Source organism: Thermobia domestica, chromosome 4 (genome assembly GCF_964235325.1).
Source record: "Thermobia domestica chromosome 4, izTheDome1.hap1.1, whole genome shotgun sequence".
Lineage (NCBI taxonomy): Eukaryota > Metazoa > Arthropoda > Insecta > Zygentoma > Lepismatidae > Thermobia > Thermobia domestica.
Window position 1 is genome coordinate 328,396,541 of NC_137457.1, and position 18,355 is coordinate 328,414,895.

The 18,355-nt window shown below is 35.7% G+C and overlaps 1 protein-coding gene across 1 annotated transcript; it reads left to right on the top strand.

Annotated features, from left to right (window-relative positions):
- The first annotated feature begins 449 nt into the window (after positions 1–449).
- LOC145683572 (uncharacterized) lies at positions 450–17,212 on the top strand. The gene is made up of 2 exons (XM_081754920.1): positions 450–620; positions 16,074–17,212. The coding sequence occupies exons 1-2, from the start codon at positions 483–485 to the stop codon at positions 17,157–17,159; spliced, it is 1,224 nt and encodes a 407-aa protein (XP_081611046.1). The 5' UTR covers positions 450–482; the 3' UTR covers positions 17,160–17,212.
- The last annotated feature ends 1,143 nt before the right edge of the window (positions 17,213–18,355 follow it).

Here is an 18,355-nt window from a genome sequence, read left to right on the forward strand (position 1 = left end):
AAATTGTAATAAATTAATGCTACAAAATATCAAAATGGTTGCGAAAAAGTTTCGTCTCTAAACGTACTGCATGTAAGCAGAATCCATTTTCAATATCACTATACTAAGGGGGACTTGAGCGAGATGACCCCCCTGGCTACGCCACTGCTTTCTTGTTGTAGTAAACAACATTGGATTCATAGAATCTGATAAAAGAATTTGCGTTTCAAGTTACGATGTTTTGTAAATAACTATAAGGAAATAACAAAGACCACAGTGCACCGGAAGTTGTATGTCAGCGTATTCCACTTCCCTTATAGCTTAAAATGGTAAGTGTTTTTCCTTTTGAGAGATGTTGATAGAGTTTAAAAAAAAAAGAAAAAAGAAAAAGAAAAAACGGATGTGGTTTTGATGGCGAAGTTGTTCGTAACATCTTTATCTAGTGTAAGCCTCAGAAACTGTAATTTCTTAGTTACGTCTACTGCTCAAGGAATACTGTTGTCATGTATTGTGGTATTTATTTTTGGACAATTTTCTTCATTCTGATCGACAGAGTAATATCACAAAATTATACAATTGAAGGTGCTTGTGTACATGTAAATGAGGAGGTCACGTGTTTCTGCAAAGAATCTGGACCCCAGGTAAGCAGAACGTATTACTTCTTTACTTATTTATTTATTTATTGTAACAAAACTGACCATTTACAGTGTTCGTTTACATGTATGGTAAAGGACATTATTTTCACAGAAAGAAAAAATACAGATTTTTTTTTTTTTTTTTTTTTACTGTTTCACTAATTAATTCAGCATATCAGATTACAAACTGTATTCCTGACCACTCTTTCAGATATCTTCTTTCTCACCTCAACCATAGGTTGGTGGGAAACATGGAAATTTTAAAACTTTTCTCTCCCTTGGGAGAGCTGTTTTATACTTTGATAAGGTCTAATCTTAGTAACTGCATCTAGAAATTCTATCCTTGGTCTCCCTCTTCCTGGTTTTCCTTCTGCCCTTCTCTCTATGAACATAGTGATCTAACCGGAGTGCCGAATAAGATGGCCAAACATGCTATTTCTTTTTTTTTCTATCATTTTCATGATCTGTCGTCCTTCATTAGCTTCCTTTAGTACGTCTTTATTCCTTTTCCTTTTGATCCATGATATGCGCAGGCGCAGCATTCTGCGCCAATACCACATTTCAAATGCTTCCAGCTTGAATATTTCAGCTTTTCTCAGTGTTCACGTCTCTGATCCGTAAAGTGCTACGCTCCATATAAGGGGTCTTAAATCGTCTTCGAACGTCCAACGACACACATCTATCATTTCGACACCTTTCTTCAATATTACTGTAGTTAGAGCTTGTTCTCCATAAAGGGGTTTCATAGAGGCAGTGGCGGCTTTAGCGGGTAGACCAGGTATGTACAGGCCTACCCAACAATTTTGAAAAATATATAAACGCTAAAAATACAATACAGAGTAAATATATTTTCTACTTTTTATATTAATAGTAGATAATTAATTAACAAATATCATCAACCACTACTGTAAAAGTAATTTTCTACTGTCATTAATCAATCAAATGTGTGTATATGTATCTACAAGGGAGAGAGCGAGCCTACCCAAACTTAAAATCCTAAAGCCGCCCCTGTATATAGGATGCCAGTACGTGCTTTCTTACAGCACAGGGTACTACTATTGTTCAACCTCGTTCTAGACGTTGGAACATGGAGAGAAATATGTTTGAACTTAATTCTATGCAATCAATTTTATTATTTATTATTTTATGCACAAAAGCTACATTATAGAGTCATCCTGTTATGTAGCGGCAATAACGGCTAGAAGCAGTGGCAGCGATATCTGCCCCGTAGACGCAGCGGTGCACAAATGAGATTACTTTTAGGGCCCATAGTCAAGCCATTGGTTTCGTAAAGTACAGATAAAATTCATGAGAGTGGATTCGCATAGAGCTTGTTCTTATTTCTCAGGTGCAAGAGTGGGGAGCCAAAACCGTTCTCGCTGCTATTGGTTAGAAATAGTGTTGCTCATGAGACGAGATTTTTTTCTTTTGTCTCGAAACGAGACGAGAAACAGTGGCGGATCTAGCCCAGGGCCGGAGGGGCTTAGCCCCCCCCCCTCAGTTTTTTAAGTAACTAAAATAATTTAAGCTATTATTTATTTATTTATTTATTAAAGCTTATAGTAAACTCATGATATACTTATCATAGTCTGGCTGCCCCCACCCCACCCGCCTTCTAATTTTTACCTTCTACATCAGCTACTGACGAGAAATGAATATTTAAATTTGAGATGAGACAAATAAAATGATCATTTTCGCTTAAATAAAAAAAAAAATGTTTGGCCGCGGTGGCTCACTCTGGTACATGGGTTTCTGGTTCGATTCCAGTACGCCCCCAAGTAGGCTTTGTGGTGGACAAACACTGTGTACATGAGTTCTCTCGACATTCTGCCCTTTGTTCCAAAGTCCTTTATTTCACCATTTATTTCATTATCATCACCAATATCTCCCTTACCCTAGGAGAGCATAATCATTGGATGTAAAAAAAAAAAAAAAAAAAAAAAAAAGGTTTAAATGAAAGAAGTGAGAAAATATTATCACTGTATTATTATTATTATTATTATTATTATTATTATTATTATTATTATTATTATTATTATTATTATTATTATTATTATTATTATTATTATGTTTATTAAATTTGTCTGTTATTACTATAATAGTTATTATTGACTTTCAAAATAATGAACAATTACTGCTCAACTTAAGTTTAAAAATTACGTATTTCTACACAGAGCTGCTACATCAATCTTATTAAATACTGCTTAAATAAAACATAAGCTGGACGTATGCTCGGAGTAGGTCCTGGGAGTACGACCCCCTCCCCCGAAATCCTGACATTTATGTAAATTTAGTCTAATTTTAGGGGTAATTTCATAAATTTTAATGTTTCATCCTCATATTGAATTTCGACCCCACAAAAGCTTTGGACTCGCCCCGAAACAAATTCTTGCGTACATGACTGAACTCGTAAGTCAGGTTTCAAAAACTCCCGGGCGCCAGGTCGCCTTCGCGACTGGATAATTTGTAGACTATATATAGGCCTATCTATCAAATTAAATTGGGGACGCGGCAGAAGTCCTAAATGGCAGAAGTCCTAAAATGCAGAAGTCCTAAACGGCATTAGACCTAAAATGCACAAGTCCTAAAAATTATTTCGCGGCACAAGTCCTAAATGGCAGAAGTCCTAAAGTGCAGAAGTCCTAAAGTGCAGAAGTCCTAAAATGCAGAAGTCCTAAAGTGCAGAAGTCCTAAAATGCAGAAGTCCTAAAAGGCAGAAGTCCTAAAAATCATACCGAGGCAGAAGTCCTAAAGCGCAGAAGTCCTAAAGTGCAGAAGTCCTAAAAATCTCTTGTGGCGCTACCATCGCGTCCGTAAGAAGAATACTGTCAATCTGTTAGTCAAGTTTTAGATATACTGTTTCATATTACAGAGCCTTAGTTCTTACAAGTTATTTGTATAAATACATATTCTATCGTTCTGAAATAATAAATCTATTATATAAAAGAGAACGCACAAATCCTTTGTTAGCTCATCACGCTAATACGGCTGAACCAATTTCTTTCATTTTTGGGGGGTTATTAGGATTTGGACCCTAGATGGTTTTTATCATATCACTTTAATTTTTAATTACCAGTGTCTTGAGATAATTGACCATTCAAGTGTCCATAACGTACAAATCCTTTGTTAGTTCATCATAGGTATAAAAATAAACGTATTTATATGCAACCCGCATGACCGTGTCACTCGGCGGGTTAACATAAATGACAGGCGATATAATGTTAACATTTACTGGAAGCTACTATGGTTTTTATCATATCACTTGAAAGCGAAAAAGTAAAAATTATCTAAGTAACAAAGTTTATTGCGTTCCGGGGTGACCGCAGCGAAGCGGGGCGGGTTAACATAAATGACAGGCGATATAATGTTAACATTTACTGCAATCTTCTATGGTTTTTATCATATCACTTGAAAGCGAAAAAGTAAAAATTATCTAAGTAACAAAGTTTATTGCGTTCCGGGGTGACCGCAGCGAAGCGGGGTGAACGCTGCTAGTAAATAAATAAATAAATGAAGCCTATTGTCCTTTCTTACTCTTTCCATGATATATTTCTATGTTGACAAAATTTTAACTTTCTACCAAATGTGATTCCCAGATCTTTCATAATGTCTGTTTTTCTCTATTTCCACACCATTGACTTCATATTAGTAACATAATATTGTGTTTTAGTTATGTACGTCATAAATTTTGCTTTCCTTGTGTTGTTTTGAAGTAAATTATTTTTACACATATATTTCTTGTACAGAAGTCTTTCTGTAGCAAATAATTGTCATATTCGTAATTAACTACTCCTGGGATACGGCTGTTTCGGTGTAGGACGTTTTGGTGCAGGGCGTTTCGGTGTACGGATTGCTCGGTGTAAGGACGTTCGCCGGTTAAGGTCAGGCTGGTTCGGTGTAAAAGTTCTAATGTTTACACCGAAACGTCCACTCTTCAAAATGAAAATTATTCGTTAGGGAGAAATAAATTCACGAGGTAGAATATATAAATTAATAAATAAAATAAAAATTAAATGTTTCTGTAATTGGCAAGGGTTACTTATTTATAGTGAGTCCCCTCGCTTCACTCTATGTCAGAACTTCTTATATCCTCAAATGTTATAATTATTAATTGATTGGGAAAACGTTTTACGGTCATGATATATAGTAAAAAAGTGTGTGATGCATAAACATTGTATACACCACGCACACCTTATTACGGCAATAACTGTGCACAAATCGCAAAATGCTGCACAATCTTTGAAAGAAAATTTTCAAACACAGATGGTTTTTCTTCCAATAACCGCTTTTATATCATGCATACCCAATAAGATTAGCAAATCTAGGAAAAGAAAACTGATTATGAATCAGTGATGAGATCTTAATTATATTATTACGGAGATGTAAATTCATGTTATAGTTGTAGAGAAGGACAGTGTCAGAAAAATGTCTCAAGAAAATTTTTAACGGCCTAAAGAACACAACAAGAGGCTGAATCCTACCAGTTGTTCCTGCAGAAATTGTTTCTATTATGAGTTACTCTTTTGTTCTTAAACGTGTTTAATAATTACAGCAAATGAAGGATGTTTATAATAGAATGTGAAAGAATACAGTTTTAAAAGAATTAAACTACGTCAACATGTTAAAATAATTAAAAGAACCTAATTAATTAGCCACTTTGTACTCTCATTTGCTTAACTGGAATAACCGAGGCCTAAAGGAAAAGAGTTTTCTGCCCAAATCTTATAAGCAGTGGGATATTTTAATATTATAGAAATTGACCCTCCTTCCCCTTAGAAGTGTAATTTTCAAGATACTGAAACATATAGTATTTTATTACTTTTAGTTAAAAGTTCAAATACCGAGTTTCACGCATCTAGCTTAAACAAATCCTTCCTTAATTTATTTACATATTTTCTGAGTAAGTAATGGGGAATTCGAACATTAAAAAAGTGCTCCCTTTGCTCTTTCCTTTTTATGTGTTCAATTTTCAGTTTTTTTTTTTTTTTTTTTTTAACAGGAAAGATTATATGCCAAGTTTCATTTTACTAGCTTCAGAAACTTGCGAGATACACTACCCTTTAAAAAAATCTTGCCCCACCCGTTTTACGATACTTATTTCCAAAAATTCTTTCTTATGTCCTGCTTTCATAAGAAAATTATATTTTATAATTAAAATTTAACGACTCTACTTGTAGTAGTATGCCCAAAAAATCACTCATCTTTACTCTTTTATATAAGAGTACAGAAGATAAATACAGTCAAACAAATGGATTTCCATGAACAGTTTCCGATTTCTTATAACTACCTGATTCGTACATTTCCCACAAGCTGTGATTTTAAATTTACGCTCTGTCAAGGTCCAGGTTTCAAAAAGGAACTAACTGGAAATATAATAATATTATGTATTTGTGTACATGTGTAATATGTATAAATTTATTGTCTTATTGAAGCTTTCGTAATCTGGAAATAAACTTTTGATTTGCTTTTAATATATAAAAATCATGCTCCCCTAGAAAAATTTGCAGGCTACACCCCTAAATGACTATGTAGTAATTTCTGCAAAAATGGCACAGGACCTAAAATTTAGGTCTAATGCCTATATTTTTAGGACTTGTGCCATTTAAGACTTATTAATGTCACCGACTGTATTGCATAATAAATGTTCTTTGCTCAATTTTAAATTTACTGCGTTCTTTATGTATACAGTTGGTATTTAATGTTCACTCGTGAAATGTCTAGTGTGCTTTTGTCCTAATTAAGTAAACTTTGGTAGATTTTTGTTCTACTCTTAATAAAATACGCTCCGCACAGTATATATTGCAATTCTGAATGTTTGCTTGGTTTCAGAAGTCTGGTAAAATATTCTTTTTAAACATTTTTTTATTATTTATTTATTTATTTATTTATTCTTGTTTTAGGAATTTGTCTTGGGATTCTCGTATCTCCATTCGAAAGAAACGAATTTCTTAACAAATTATGTAATTAATTCTTAGAATGAAATAGGTTGTATTATGTAATTCGTGTATAAGTGCAGAACAGATAGTGATAATAACGATCTTAGTAGTACAAATATAGCTGTTACTGTTGGAATTAGATACGTTCGTAACATTATTGCCAACTAGTTGCTGCATCGTCCCAATTTCGTGTGGTGGTGGCGAATTTCAGAACTAAAGCAAGTGAATGATAAAGGCACAAGTCCTAAATGGCAGAAGTCCTAAACGGCAGAAGTCCTAAAATGCAGAAGTCCTAAAGTGCAGAAGTCCTAAAATGCAGAAGACCTAAAGTGCAGAAGTCCTAAAATGCAGAAGTCCTAAAGTGCAGAAGTCCTAAAATGCAGAAGTCCTAAAGTGCAGAAGTCCTAAAATTTAGGTCTAGTGCCCATATTTTTAGGACTTCTGCATTTTAGGACTTCTGCACTTTAGGACTTCTGGATGTCACCCATTTATTATGGCGCCTACTTTTGAAAATTGATGCTTCGGTCAGAAGAAAATATTTCGAACACTGCTGTAAAGGTACTCGTATAAAGTAAATATATTTTAATTGTTACGTATCTTCCATTTCACTTAGGGCTTAGAAACAAACAACTGTCACCGTCCGAGTACGCCTCATTGCGTCTCTTGAGGCCTTTGAAGTAGTCAGCATGCAGTTGTCATTCAGATTTAAGCAAAGCGCCTGTGATGTCCGTCAACATGTCATACGAAACTTCTCTACTGGTTGCCTAGCACTGTAGTTACGGCCTGCAACAATGTTAATCTTATGGGTTCAATACGGCCCCTAAAACGTTGAATAGAACAATGACGACACGGTTTTTGAAAATTTGAATGAGAACTGGACAGTTTACACAAAATTTGGAATCGACCAGTGAAAACGGCACGTTTCTAGCATTTGTGGTTTCTGAGATATCATCGTCGAAAAAAATGCGGTCAAACATATAAAGCTAGCATTTTAATATATATACTAGCTGAACCTGCACTCTCTACTCAGCGCATCATTCACATATGAGCATAAATCTCCTTCTCATTCCTCACAACATCTGTACATGCCCCTTTACAGACACAAGTGAAAGACGTCTTGATTAAGAAAAAAATTCGGTAAAGGGTATCATAAAGGGGAGATTTTTCGATTATTTTTTCTCAATATCTCGCACCGTTTCAAGATTTGAGTTTACTTCCGGTTGGAGTTTCTAAGTCATGTATATCCAGTGTTTTCTTTCTTTTTGCATGCAGTATGTAATAAGCAAATACATTACATACACAATTAATTATAATGTCAGTTATATATGGTGTTCATAGGGCAAAACACTCCAAAAAATAAAGATTCATCTTAGACTGGAGAAATGGTTATCCTTCCTTTTTCATTATTATTTGGCCATAAAGCAAACGTCTGACACATACAAACCCTATATACAATTATGTGCTTCTGGAATGTATAATGCGTAGGGTATGATGCTTTAGGTTTTTTTTTTTTTTTTTAAGCTTTCAACACTTCCAGTGTACCCGTAAAAATGTAATGAAGAGATAATGGCTATGTTTTTCTTAAATATTTAATTAGAACTGGATACAATCTACGCAAAATTTGCAATCGATCAGTGAAAACGTCAATTTTCAAGAGCCTGTAGTTTCGGAGATATCATTGTCGAAAGGATTGACTACAAACATATAAACGTCCACAAACATATAGTTTAAAAGAACTCCAAAGATGGCAGCACAATTCATTTGCATTGATTTTGGAGAAGGCTTATTAAAATACAAAAGCTTATTAAAATACAAAAGCTTATTAAAATACAAATGCTTATTAAAACAATAATTTTAAAACAAACTTTATTTTTTTTTTTAAAAAAAAAAGTGTATTTAAATTACACATACTTTAAAATATTTGTCTTTGTTTAACGTAAAATCACAAATAACCGTAAATCAAAGGTTTGATATCAAAAGTTAGAGGTTGGAGCTTAGCCGTTTTTATTGCTATTGTAGCATTTTTTATAGATAGATAGATTGAAGCAGAGGTTTTCAAACTATGCGGCGCGCCACCCTGGGGAGGCGCGAGGACTTTTAGAAAAAAAAGATCCTACAAAGGAACATATTTATAATGCAACACGCATACTTAAGTCTGCACCCTTCTTCTTTAGTAATACATAGTGGACTAAGCCTTCGTATCACCCCTGTTCCACATGCGATCAGGGGTGACACTTTCACCTTTGCCTTAAATGTGTAAAATGCTTGTTTAGATTAGCACTAATCATATTCTATTTATCTGTGTCTTCTTAACACAACTTTATTTCCCAATTCAAGAAGTACTTTCTAGAGGACACACAGCACAACTGGGTCGTGAATCCACTGAGCGGAGAGAATCACCAAATTTTACCATCCGAGAAGAGGAACTGCTTATTGAGCTCTCTTCAGACAGCACATTGAAGACAAAGTTTCTCTCTGGATCGTTGCCTGAATTTTGGAGCTCAGTGAAGAATGAGTATCCGGAATTAAGTAAGAAGGCCTTGCGAGTGTTCCTTCCTTTTGCAAATTCCTATCTCAGCGAAACTGGATTTTAAGCCATGGCGGTGATTAAATCCAAATATATTTGAAAAATAAATTTCCAGAAAGAGATGCGTCTTGCCATTTCAAAATATGTGCCGAGATTAAAAAAAAAAAAAAAAAATGTGTGACTCAAAACAAGCTCATACAACGCATTGACTTTGCTCAACATTTAAATCTGTCGGTTTTTGTTATGTAAATTTCCTCTCTGCTCGTATTTTTTAATTTTAACATAAATATCGGACTTACCATAATTTATAATTATTAACACCGGTAATAACATTAAAAGGTGTAGTCAGTGCAGGGCCGTGTAGCGGGAGGGGGCGAAAAATTCAGGAGAAAAAATGAAAAAGATAGGAAAAATTGCTTGGAATATATATATATATATATATATATATATATATATATATATATATATATATATATATATATATATATATATATATATATATATGGGGGTGCCGTCATATACTCTCGCCCCGGGCTCTGATTTCCCACGGCACGGCCTTGAGTCAGTGTGTACAATTTAGATCACCTGTGTTAATGAGATATTTCCATTAATGAATAATAAATGAAACATTCTTTAAGGGACACATGCATTTATATTGTTTACACATTTCATTTTTGACAGGGGAGGCGCTTTTAGACTTTGGTGGTTGAGGGGAACCTCAACTGCAAAAAGTTTGAAAACTCCTGGATTAAAGTATATGTATTTCTCAAACTCTTGGGGGGGGGGCAATTGCATTCTCCTGCCCTCCCTAAATGACGCCCCTGCATGTTGATTACCGGTACAGTTCATACTATAACTTAATCTATTCCACTACTGAAACAATATTAGTGATAAAGTTGACATGGCTTGTTATAACAATAAACAACCGAAAAATTTATAACATAAAACACTGTCCTCGTGAAAATAAGAGGGTCACTACGAAAGTTTTGAGATGTGAAATAACTTACATACTTAAAATCAATTTAACACTTACATTTTCTCAAAGTATTCACCATTACACTGTACACACTTTTGCATCCTCGAAAACCACTTTTGAAAGCAGTGTTGCCAGTCTTTTTCTTCAAGTGTTGAAACTTATTTCTCGTAAGCCACTACAGTTTCTTCAGGGCTGCAAAATTTCTTCCCACGCATGCGATCTTTGATCCTGGGGAACAGAAAAAAATCACACGGGGCCAGGTCAGGGCTATACGGCGGATGAGTCATAAGTTTGACCTCCGTAGATTCTAAAAACTGAATTGTGATGTTGGCCGTGTGTGCGGACGCGTTGTCATGATGAAAGAGGATCCCACGCAATTCAGTTCTTGGATGCCGTTCCCGAAGCTTCTGGAACACTTTTGTTAGGCAAACAGTGGTGTACCTTTGTTCTTCAAGTGGAACAGTTGCAACATGGCCAGATTTGGAGAAGAAAGTTGCGACCATCTTCTTCCCCACACTTCGCGGTCGCTTCACTTTTGTGGGTGGATTTTCGTCTGGAAAGATCCAAACTGTAGACTGGCGTTTATTTTCAGGGTCAAATTGATAGATCCAAGTCTCATCACCAGTAACGATGTCAGAGACGCGTCGAGAATTGCCTCTTTTAGAATTTAAAAATAATGAAGCATATTCATTTAAAATTAATTTTGAGACAGGCTGTACCAGTCAACGCCTCCTGCGGGAGCGATATTGATTAGTAACACATAAGGTCAATACTTCATAGGTCTTATAGTATTACACTACTATAATGTATATTAGCATTAATAAAAATGAAGTAATTGTGTCACGATGTCGTCGGTGTTCTGTACAGTGTGTCATCAGTTAAAAAAAAAAATTGTTAACAACCTTTGCCCTAGATCAGTCTTTCACAACTGGGGGCCAGTTGATCCCTCAGGGTTCGTAGCATCAGTGGTGATTTCATATTTTCCCCGAGGAGTCTTTTATTGCACAGAGGAAGAGAGTAATACTGCAAAAAATACTGGTAACGCTGACACAGTTGTAAATATGTCCCGGCGGAAATTTTATCTCCGGGCCATCCCTGAAATCACCACTGCGTGGAGTTATTAATATCTGATAATTTATAAAACATTTAAATAACGTCATGGAACCACTGTGTGTGTATATATATGTAAGTTGCATGCTTATAATATAATACAAATAAAGGATTGTCATTTAATATTTGTTAATATTCTATTTCGTAGCTACTACTTTTACGAGATTAAAAAATTTAAAGGTAGTGTTCATAGTTTGCCTTAAAAATAGAAAATGGTTCGTATCTCTGAAGTAATCGGGAACCACTGTCTTAGATAATCCTCTTTAGCAACTTGAAGAATAAAAAAATTACAGGGGGCAAGGTCTGGTAAATATTGGGGTGGTCCAGGACGGTTATGTTCTTCTCAGATAGGAACTGTCGAATGTTGAAAGTATCGTGGGCTAATGAGTTGTTATCATACAACTCTCACATCTTCTTGATCACTGAGTAATGTAAACTCAGCAAGATCTCTTTGCAGATGTTCTGATTGATCGTCTGGCCATGTGACAAGCACTTACTGTAAACGATACCTTTCACATCAAAGCTCAGCATGACTTTGACTGACTTGCTTGTTTCTTCGGCTTCGGCGACGAAAGAGACTTCATACTAATAGTTTTGGTGCTTAGATTCTAGACCATACTCAAATACTTGTGCCTTCCCACCATGTGATAACTACGAAGCATGTCTTGTTTCGTTTAGTGGCGTGTGATGATGTCCTGACACATACGCATGCTGCACTCCTTAAAATCATCATTCAGCAGCCTTAGCACAATTGCTGTGCGGATTTACTCTTTCTGCCCAAACGTTTGAAGATGATCTTCCAAACACTGTCCTTTCTCAGGTGCACTGACTTTCAATGATTTGAACAGTCGGTGGACGATCACCACACAACACCTGGTACCCACTCCGCACTACTCAATTTTTGTCTCCGTGTATGTGATAAAATTTTTCGGTGACCAATACCCTTCCCACACTCCGACGCTTATGGATACTAACTTTCTTTACTGATCTACTGAATTAGACTAACATGTATATTCTTTCCCCAGTTCCTCCTGATTTCGGTCAGTTTATTATTTCTTATCTTTCGATATAAAACACCGAAATGAAAAATAAACACATTGCTGAACAAGACTGAACTTATTTAATATAAAAACACAATCCGCCTTATGCAGAGTCGTTTTGACGAATGATTAGCGTCATGCTAAAGCCTGACTACTGCACGAAACATATGTTAGTCGAACTCTTTAGTATGACACTAATCACGCGTCAGAATGACTCTGCATAAGACCCAATGTGTTTTTATATTAAATAAGTTTAGTCTTGTTCAGCAGTGTGTTTATTTTTCTGATTTTATTCGCAAGACGTATGACTATGATTGTGTGTCAGACCGAAATGAAAACTAGCTGTTTGCTTGAAATAAAGAAAGTCTTTATTTTAAGTTCTAATTTATTCATTAATTCAACAATGAAAATCATTTGCTACAAATGTACAACTTTATAACACACGATTTCAATCTTTTGCATATAATGTTTACTTTTATTTGTTTGAAAACCTGGCAAATAATTTTCTTACTTCTGTTGCACTCGAGATTACACATCATGCATCTCCAACGCACTCTATTACAAACAACTTGTTCTCATCAATGTAATGGTTACTCCAACTCAATGTAAAAGCTGTAAGAAAAAAATCCTTACACATTTGAGTAAAAATAGGTTTTTGATTCTTTGGAACAATGTTAATGCTATCGTAAGACTTCAAAATACACGTCTTTTACGGAACAATACTTATACTGTACAGTAAGGGACACTTCTGGATGGTACACTCATATGGTAATTTACGGCAAAAGTGTACCATCCAGAAGTGTCTCTTACTGTACAAGGTTATAATTTAGAAGGAATTTAAGATTCTATTTCTTGTTCGTCTTTCGTGGAAATTGCTTCTATTACTGCATTACGCAAAGTGTCATAATCTCCTTCTGGGACCAACTCATCTTCTGGCCAATGGTATTCAACAGAAAGGTAATACAACACTGCTCCAAAAATCGCCCCGATGTGAGTTGCTGCAATCACCAATAAGAACCAGAAGTTGTCCTCATGAAAAACGTCTTTACTATAACCAATAAAGAACGAAAGTAAACGAGGGGCAAAATCACGAGCAGGGTTAATTGCGTAGAAAGTATTAAATCCAAAAGAAACACCTATTCCTAAAATGGTCATTCCAAGATACACTGGCACAAACGGTGTAGGGATCAACATATTATTGTAATCATGAATAGCAGATACGGCGAACACCAAAACGAATGTCCCGACAAATTGATCGGCGAAAGCCACTCCTGTGGACACAAAAGGTTGAGGATATGTAGCCCAAATATGTGCTGTGGCTTTGTCACCTCTAATCAGTTTATTTTTACCAGCGTAATTGTACAATGCATCTTGATAGACTAAGAGCACAACACACGCACCAGTAAACGCTCCAAGGTATTGAGCTGGTACATAGTAACACATTTTCAAAGCTGGTATTTTTCTAACAACAGCAAAAGCCACCGTGATGGCAGGATTCATGTGAGCTCCTGAGACTCCACCGGCTGTCAAACAACCCAACATTGCACCAGCTGCAAATCCTATGTTTATAGAGAGGAAATTACCATATGCTCCGCCACTCAAATATGCTTGAGCCATTGATGCTTCTCCTACAAGGACATATAGAAATGTGGCAAGGAATTCGGCAATCGTTTCCTTTACCCACGGATATATAACCACTTTTTGAGCCATAATTCATTTAACATAAAGTAAATTTTAAGCATTGAAAACAGCATAAATCACTATCTCAGGAAACATACTCATACTTTCATTTATCTTTTTCTTTCTTATACTCAATTATCTTCAGGTGTAGTCCTAGCTCCCAGTCACCAGTGCCACTGAATTTTGTAATAAGTAATTGTTTTATATTTCAATTTTAGTGTAAAAATTTAAACGATGAAAGACAGCGGATGATTGATCATTTATCTCTTCTTCGGTGCAGATTTACTGTACGGATCCACATATTTGTAAAATTGACAGAACAAAGTTATAATAGTGTTTTAATCGAGAAATGAGTAAATAATTTAAATGTGTTGGGTTCTTACCTGTGAGATGTGTATCTACGTAGAAATTCATTAATGAAAATCTGTTAAGCACGGATTCGCTCACAAGGTAGCCATTAAGCACAGTAATTAAAGTGAAGTGAAGTGAAGTATGTTAAATCAGTATGCTATGGGATACCACCTGTAACGTCTTTAGTAACATACAAATACATAATCCAACATGTAAGATAAGTGTGTTTTATGCCATATACAGTGTTTTGAGCTACATCTACGAAATAAGCACATCATACTGAGTTTGATACTTTAAACAACCTCATTTTCACGATAATTTCAAGTAATTTACAGTATAGACATTTTTGGATAGTTTGGGTTTGGCTACACTAGATGTAGTTCTCCAGATATAAGGCGTACAAGAAATTTTTGATTGAAATATATTGGATTTGATTTCAAATAAGAAAGAAAATCAATACTTGTACAGGATAATATAGATAAAGTCTCTCCTCGAAGAATATGGGAAGCAATTGTTTCTGCAATGTATAAAAAAACGCATATTAATATTGAACTTTTCCTATAAGCTATTTTAACTACTGGACTAAATATGTATCAATATGCAACTCTTTGGTGAAAAGAAACACGTTAACCAGAGTAGATCCACTATGATACATATAAAATGTAACTAATCTGTAGAATCCGTTAAAATGTTTATTTGTTGTGTGAAACAACATACAACCTTGATTAAGTAAATACCACGATAGCTTAGTCAGTGAGGGGTCTACCAACTAAGAGGACATCCGACTTCGATTCTTGATGGGGTGAGGATTTATCCTCCTATTTTATTCTAGCTCAGAAACTGATATCTGGGGAAATCTGATGGCGAATTCGACAGAAGTGTTGTGCTAGCCAGATCGATTCCTCTCAATTCTTAAGCCATGGAAATATATGTATTTACTTCATTAATGAATGCACATACAGATTTGATTGATACTATCTTCTTTACAAGCTATGTCAGCCAGTCACCCACCCGACATGCCCGTGCTTACTAGTACTTGTATCTCGTTTTAAAGTGTTCACTTTATTTTGAGGTGCTTCACCCTTCAATGGGAGAGTATGCCGACAATATGGGTTCCAGTCAGCGCCGTAACTTAGATTTTTTTTGGGGGGAGGTAAGCATTAATATTTGGGCCCCCTACAAAAGGTTGTTTTGGGCCCTCTCGCAAAATTCGAAAATAGGCCCCTTCTTTTCATCTTTCTCTTACTGTTTATGGGACACCGGAGCCTGTGGGGCCCTCCCGCACGGCAAGATCTCCGGGGCCGTTAGTTACGCCCCTGGCCTCGTTTCATACATGACAAATTAATTAAGGGGACTATATTGACAAATTTCAAAGCCATACAAATAAATATTCTAGGACCCCTAAGAGTAGACATTTTTACTGAAATGGACCCATGACTCATTTTTGTTTTATTTACCTTTTGTGAGCTGTTTTGTTTATATTATGTAGTAAACCTGTTTGATGCTACATTTATAATTTCATGTTCGTATCGTATATGGAGCAAGAAAATTTTATCTTAAAGTGGGCTTTCCTCGAACGGTGGGGAGCTTACCTGGGGAGCAGTTACCCCCTGCCCCCCACACACGTTACGGCCCTTGTTCCAGTGATGATTTCAGAAGCATTCCACTAGCGGGGACTTCAATACACAGGGGAGCACGATCGGACATATGCCCCGTAAAGAAGTTTATTTCGCAGCTTCGGAACACCTCCTGAAATCATCACTGTCTTAGTTTAAGATGCTTTTGACTTTCGTTCCTGTTACATTTGTTGTTAAATACCAATTGTTTTCTTCATTCCAGAATATAACCATCACTTCACTGCAAGATAATGCACGGAAACTAACAATCAAGGACTGCCAAACAGTGCTGATTTTCGACACAATACGAAGTTCTATGTTGGAAGATGTCACATTTTTCAACATTGGGATGCTGCAATTAGAAGCCTCCATCGAGAGCCCTGTTCTTAAGAATTTAACAATTCGTAACGTTGAAGAGATCCAAATTGGCGTAAACTCGATCTTCAATGGAGAAAAGATCTATTTTCTACATGTTCGATTCAGAAATGTTTCTGCGTATTCAATAGTTAACAATGATAAAGTTCGATACGCGGTATTCGATAACTGTATTTTTGAATCGGTACAAAACTATGGAATTCATCTCGGTCTTTGGAATGACTCCATGATCTTGTTTCGGAATTGCACATTTCATACCCTTGTTCCAGATGGTGTAGTTTTGTCAGCAACGAATATAGCACTGAAAAATTGCCATTTTAAAACTCTAGCCTACACTGCTGTACGGGTGAATGCTGTGCATTTCATGTGGGATGGTTGTGATGTTATGCTCATCAAACAAGAAGGAGTAGAAGTAATTGCTGAAGAGATATCGATAACAAATAACGTATTTCACGAAATTAATTCAGGAGCATTTAAAAGAATAGAACTGCCATCGAAATTAGGCACAAATTACAGAAACTTCGTGATACGGGTGGAAGATAACGTGTTTCATATTAATACACTCCGCTTTTTGATTATCGGTCACAGGAGTTTGGATACGATATTAAAAACTACGAACACAGGCATTTTTAATAGAAACAAGATTAACTGTGACTGTGATCTAAAACTCAATAGCTCTAATGTTGCTGATAGTGAATTATTTTTTTATCAAGTATTTAAACAAACTAGTTTCTGTATTAATGATTCCAAAATGCGTGTTCTTGTATATTTAAAAAATCATTGTGCACAGATACAACAACCCCAGAACAATCAAAAACTAGAAGCAGTGAATTCTGCTCAGAAGCAAAGTATCATGTCACATACTGTTGTCACCTCAATATTTGTTTGTCAAGTTTTACACATGTCTGTTTACTTCCGTACAGTAAACTGGTAATTTAAGTTGATGAATAAATATTGTCAATTTAAGGATCATTGCATGTAAATTTAAGTGTGTACTTAAACTTTTATTAAACGTTTAAATAACATGACGAAAAGATTTTTAAATGTATCTCAAAATCAAATCTCCTCAATTCAACTCAACTCAATCTATATCGCCGTCAGGCCCATGGACATAATATAAAGAACTGAAGATGACTTTCCGTATGACGCAGTGTTGATTCGAGCGTACTCTCGATTGTAGCTTTTGATTCGAGATATCCTCTCCGAAGATGGCGTATTCCGCAAGTTTTAGTCAGTGTATAAATGATAGTGGGGACCCCGCAGTTGGGAGCTCTCTAATTTGTAATATGAAACCATAGGCAACGCTGTATGTGAGAAGTCCGTAAATTTCACAATAAATTACCGTAGATTTTGAACAATACCAAATGCTGAAATTCTTTACATTATCCACTCTACGCTTTACGACACTAAATCGGAAATTATTATTTTTAAAGGCAAATCGTAGCGCCTGTGATTTTTAACTAATTCCATCTTAACTAATTAAAGAAGATACTCACTTGCATACACACAAAACAAACATACCGTAAGACGGGGTTACTTCGCACAAAATATGACGAGAGTTTCACGGTCCTCTGTCGGCAAAATCATCAACAGTAAAGAGAAAGATTCAACTGCCAGCGTAAGATAGAATATCTAACTATTTTGTCTATAATGTTGGCGGTTAACATCAGTTGTATTTACCGGAGGGGTTCGTTGTAGACCGGTCCAAAATACCGCTTAGATAGGAAATTATTACTACTGGAACCTCCTGCATTCTAAATGTAGGTAAATTTCCTATTTAGGTAGATGCCGGAATGAATTTCTTATTGGAAAATAAATAATGAACAAAGGCGGGTCCAGAAAATAGTTTGAAAGGGGTTTCACTCACAAAGGCTTCGTTTTTTTCTTTTTAGAGATCGCTGGACTTTTTGGGGGGGGGGATTGAAGCTTATACGCATAGGAATGACTAACATTAGATTTTCTTAAAAAAGGAAATCATGCAATTTAAGTGGGCTACAGTCTGAAAGTCCCAAACACCGTAAATGTTCTGCTGATTACGGTTGGGATGATATTCTTGGACATAAGGAATAACCACGGAAAATCAGTTCACGGGATTTTTTTTTTTCTGTTTCTAAGTTGGCATTTTTGTGG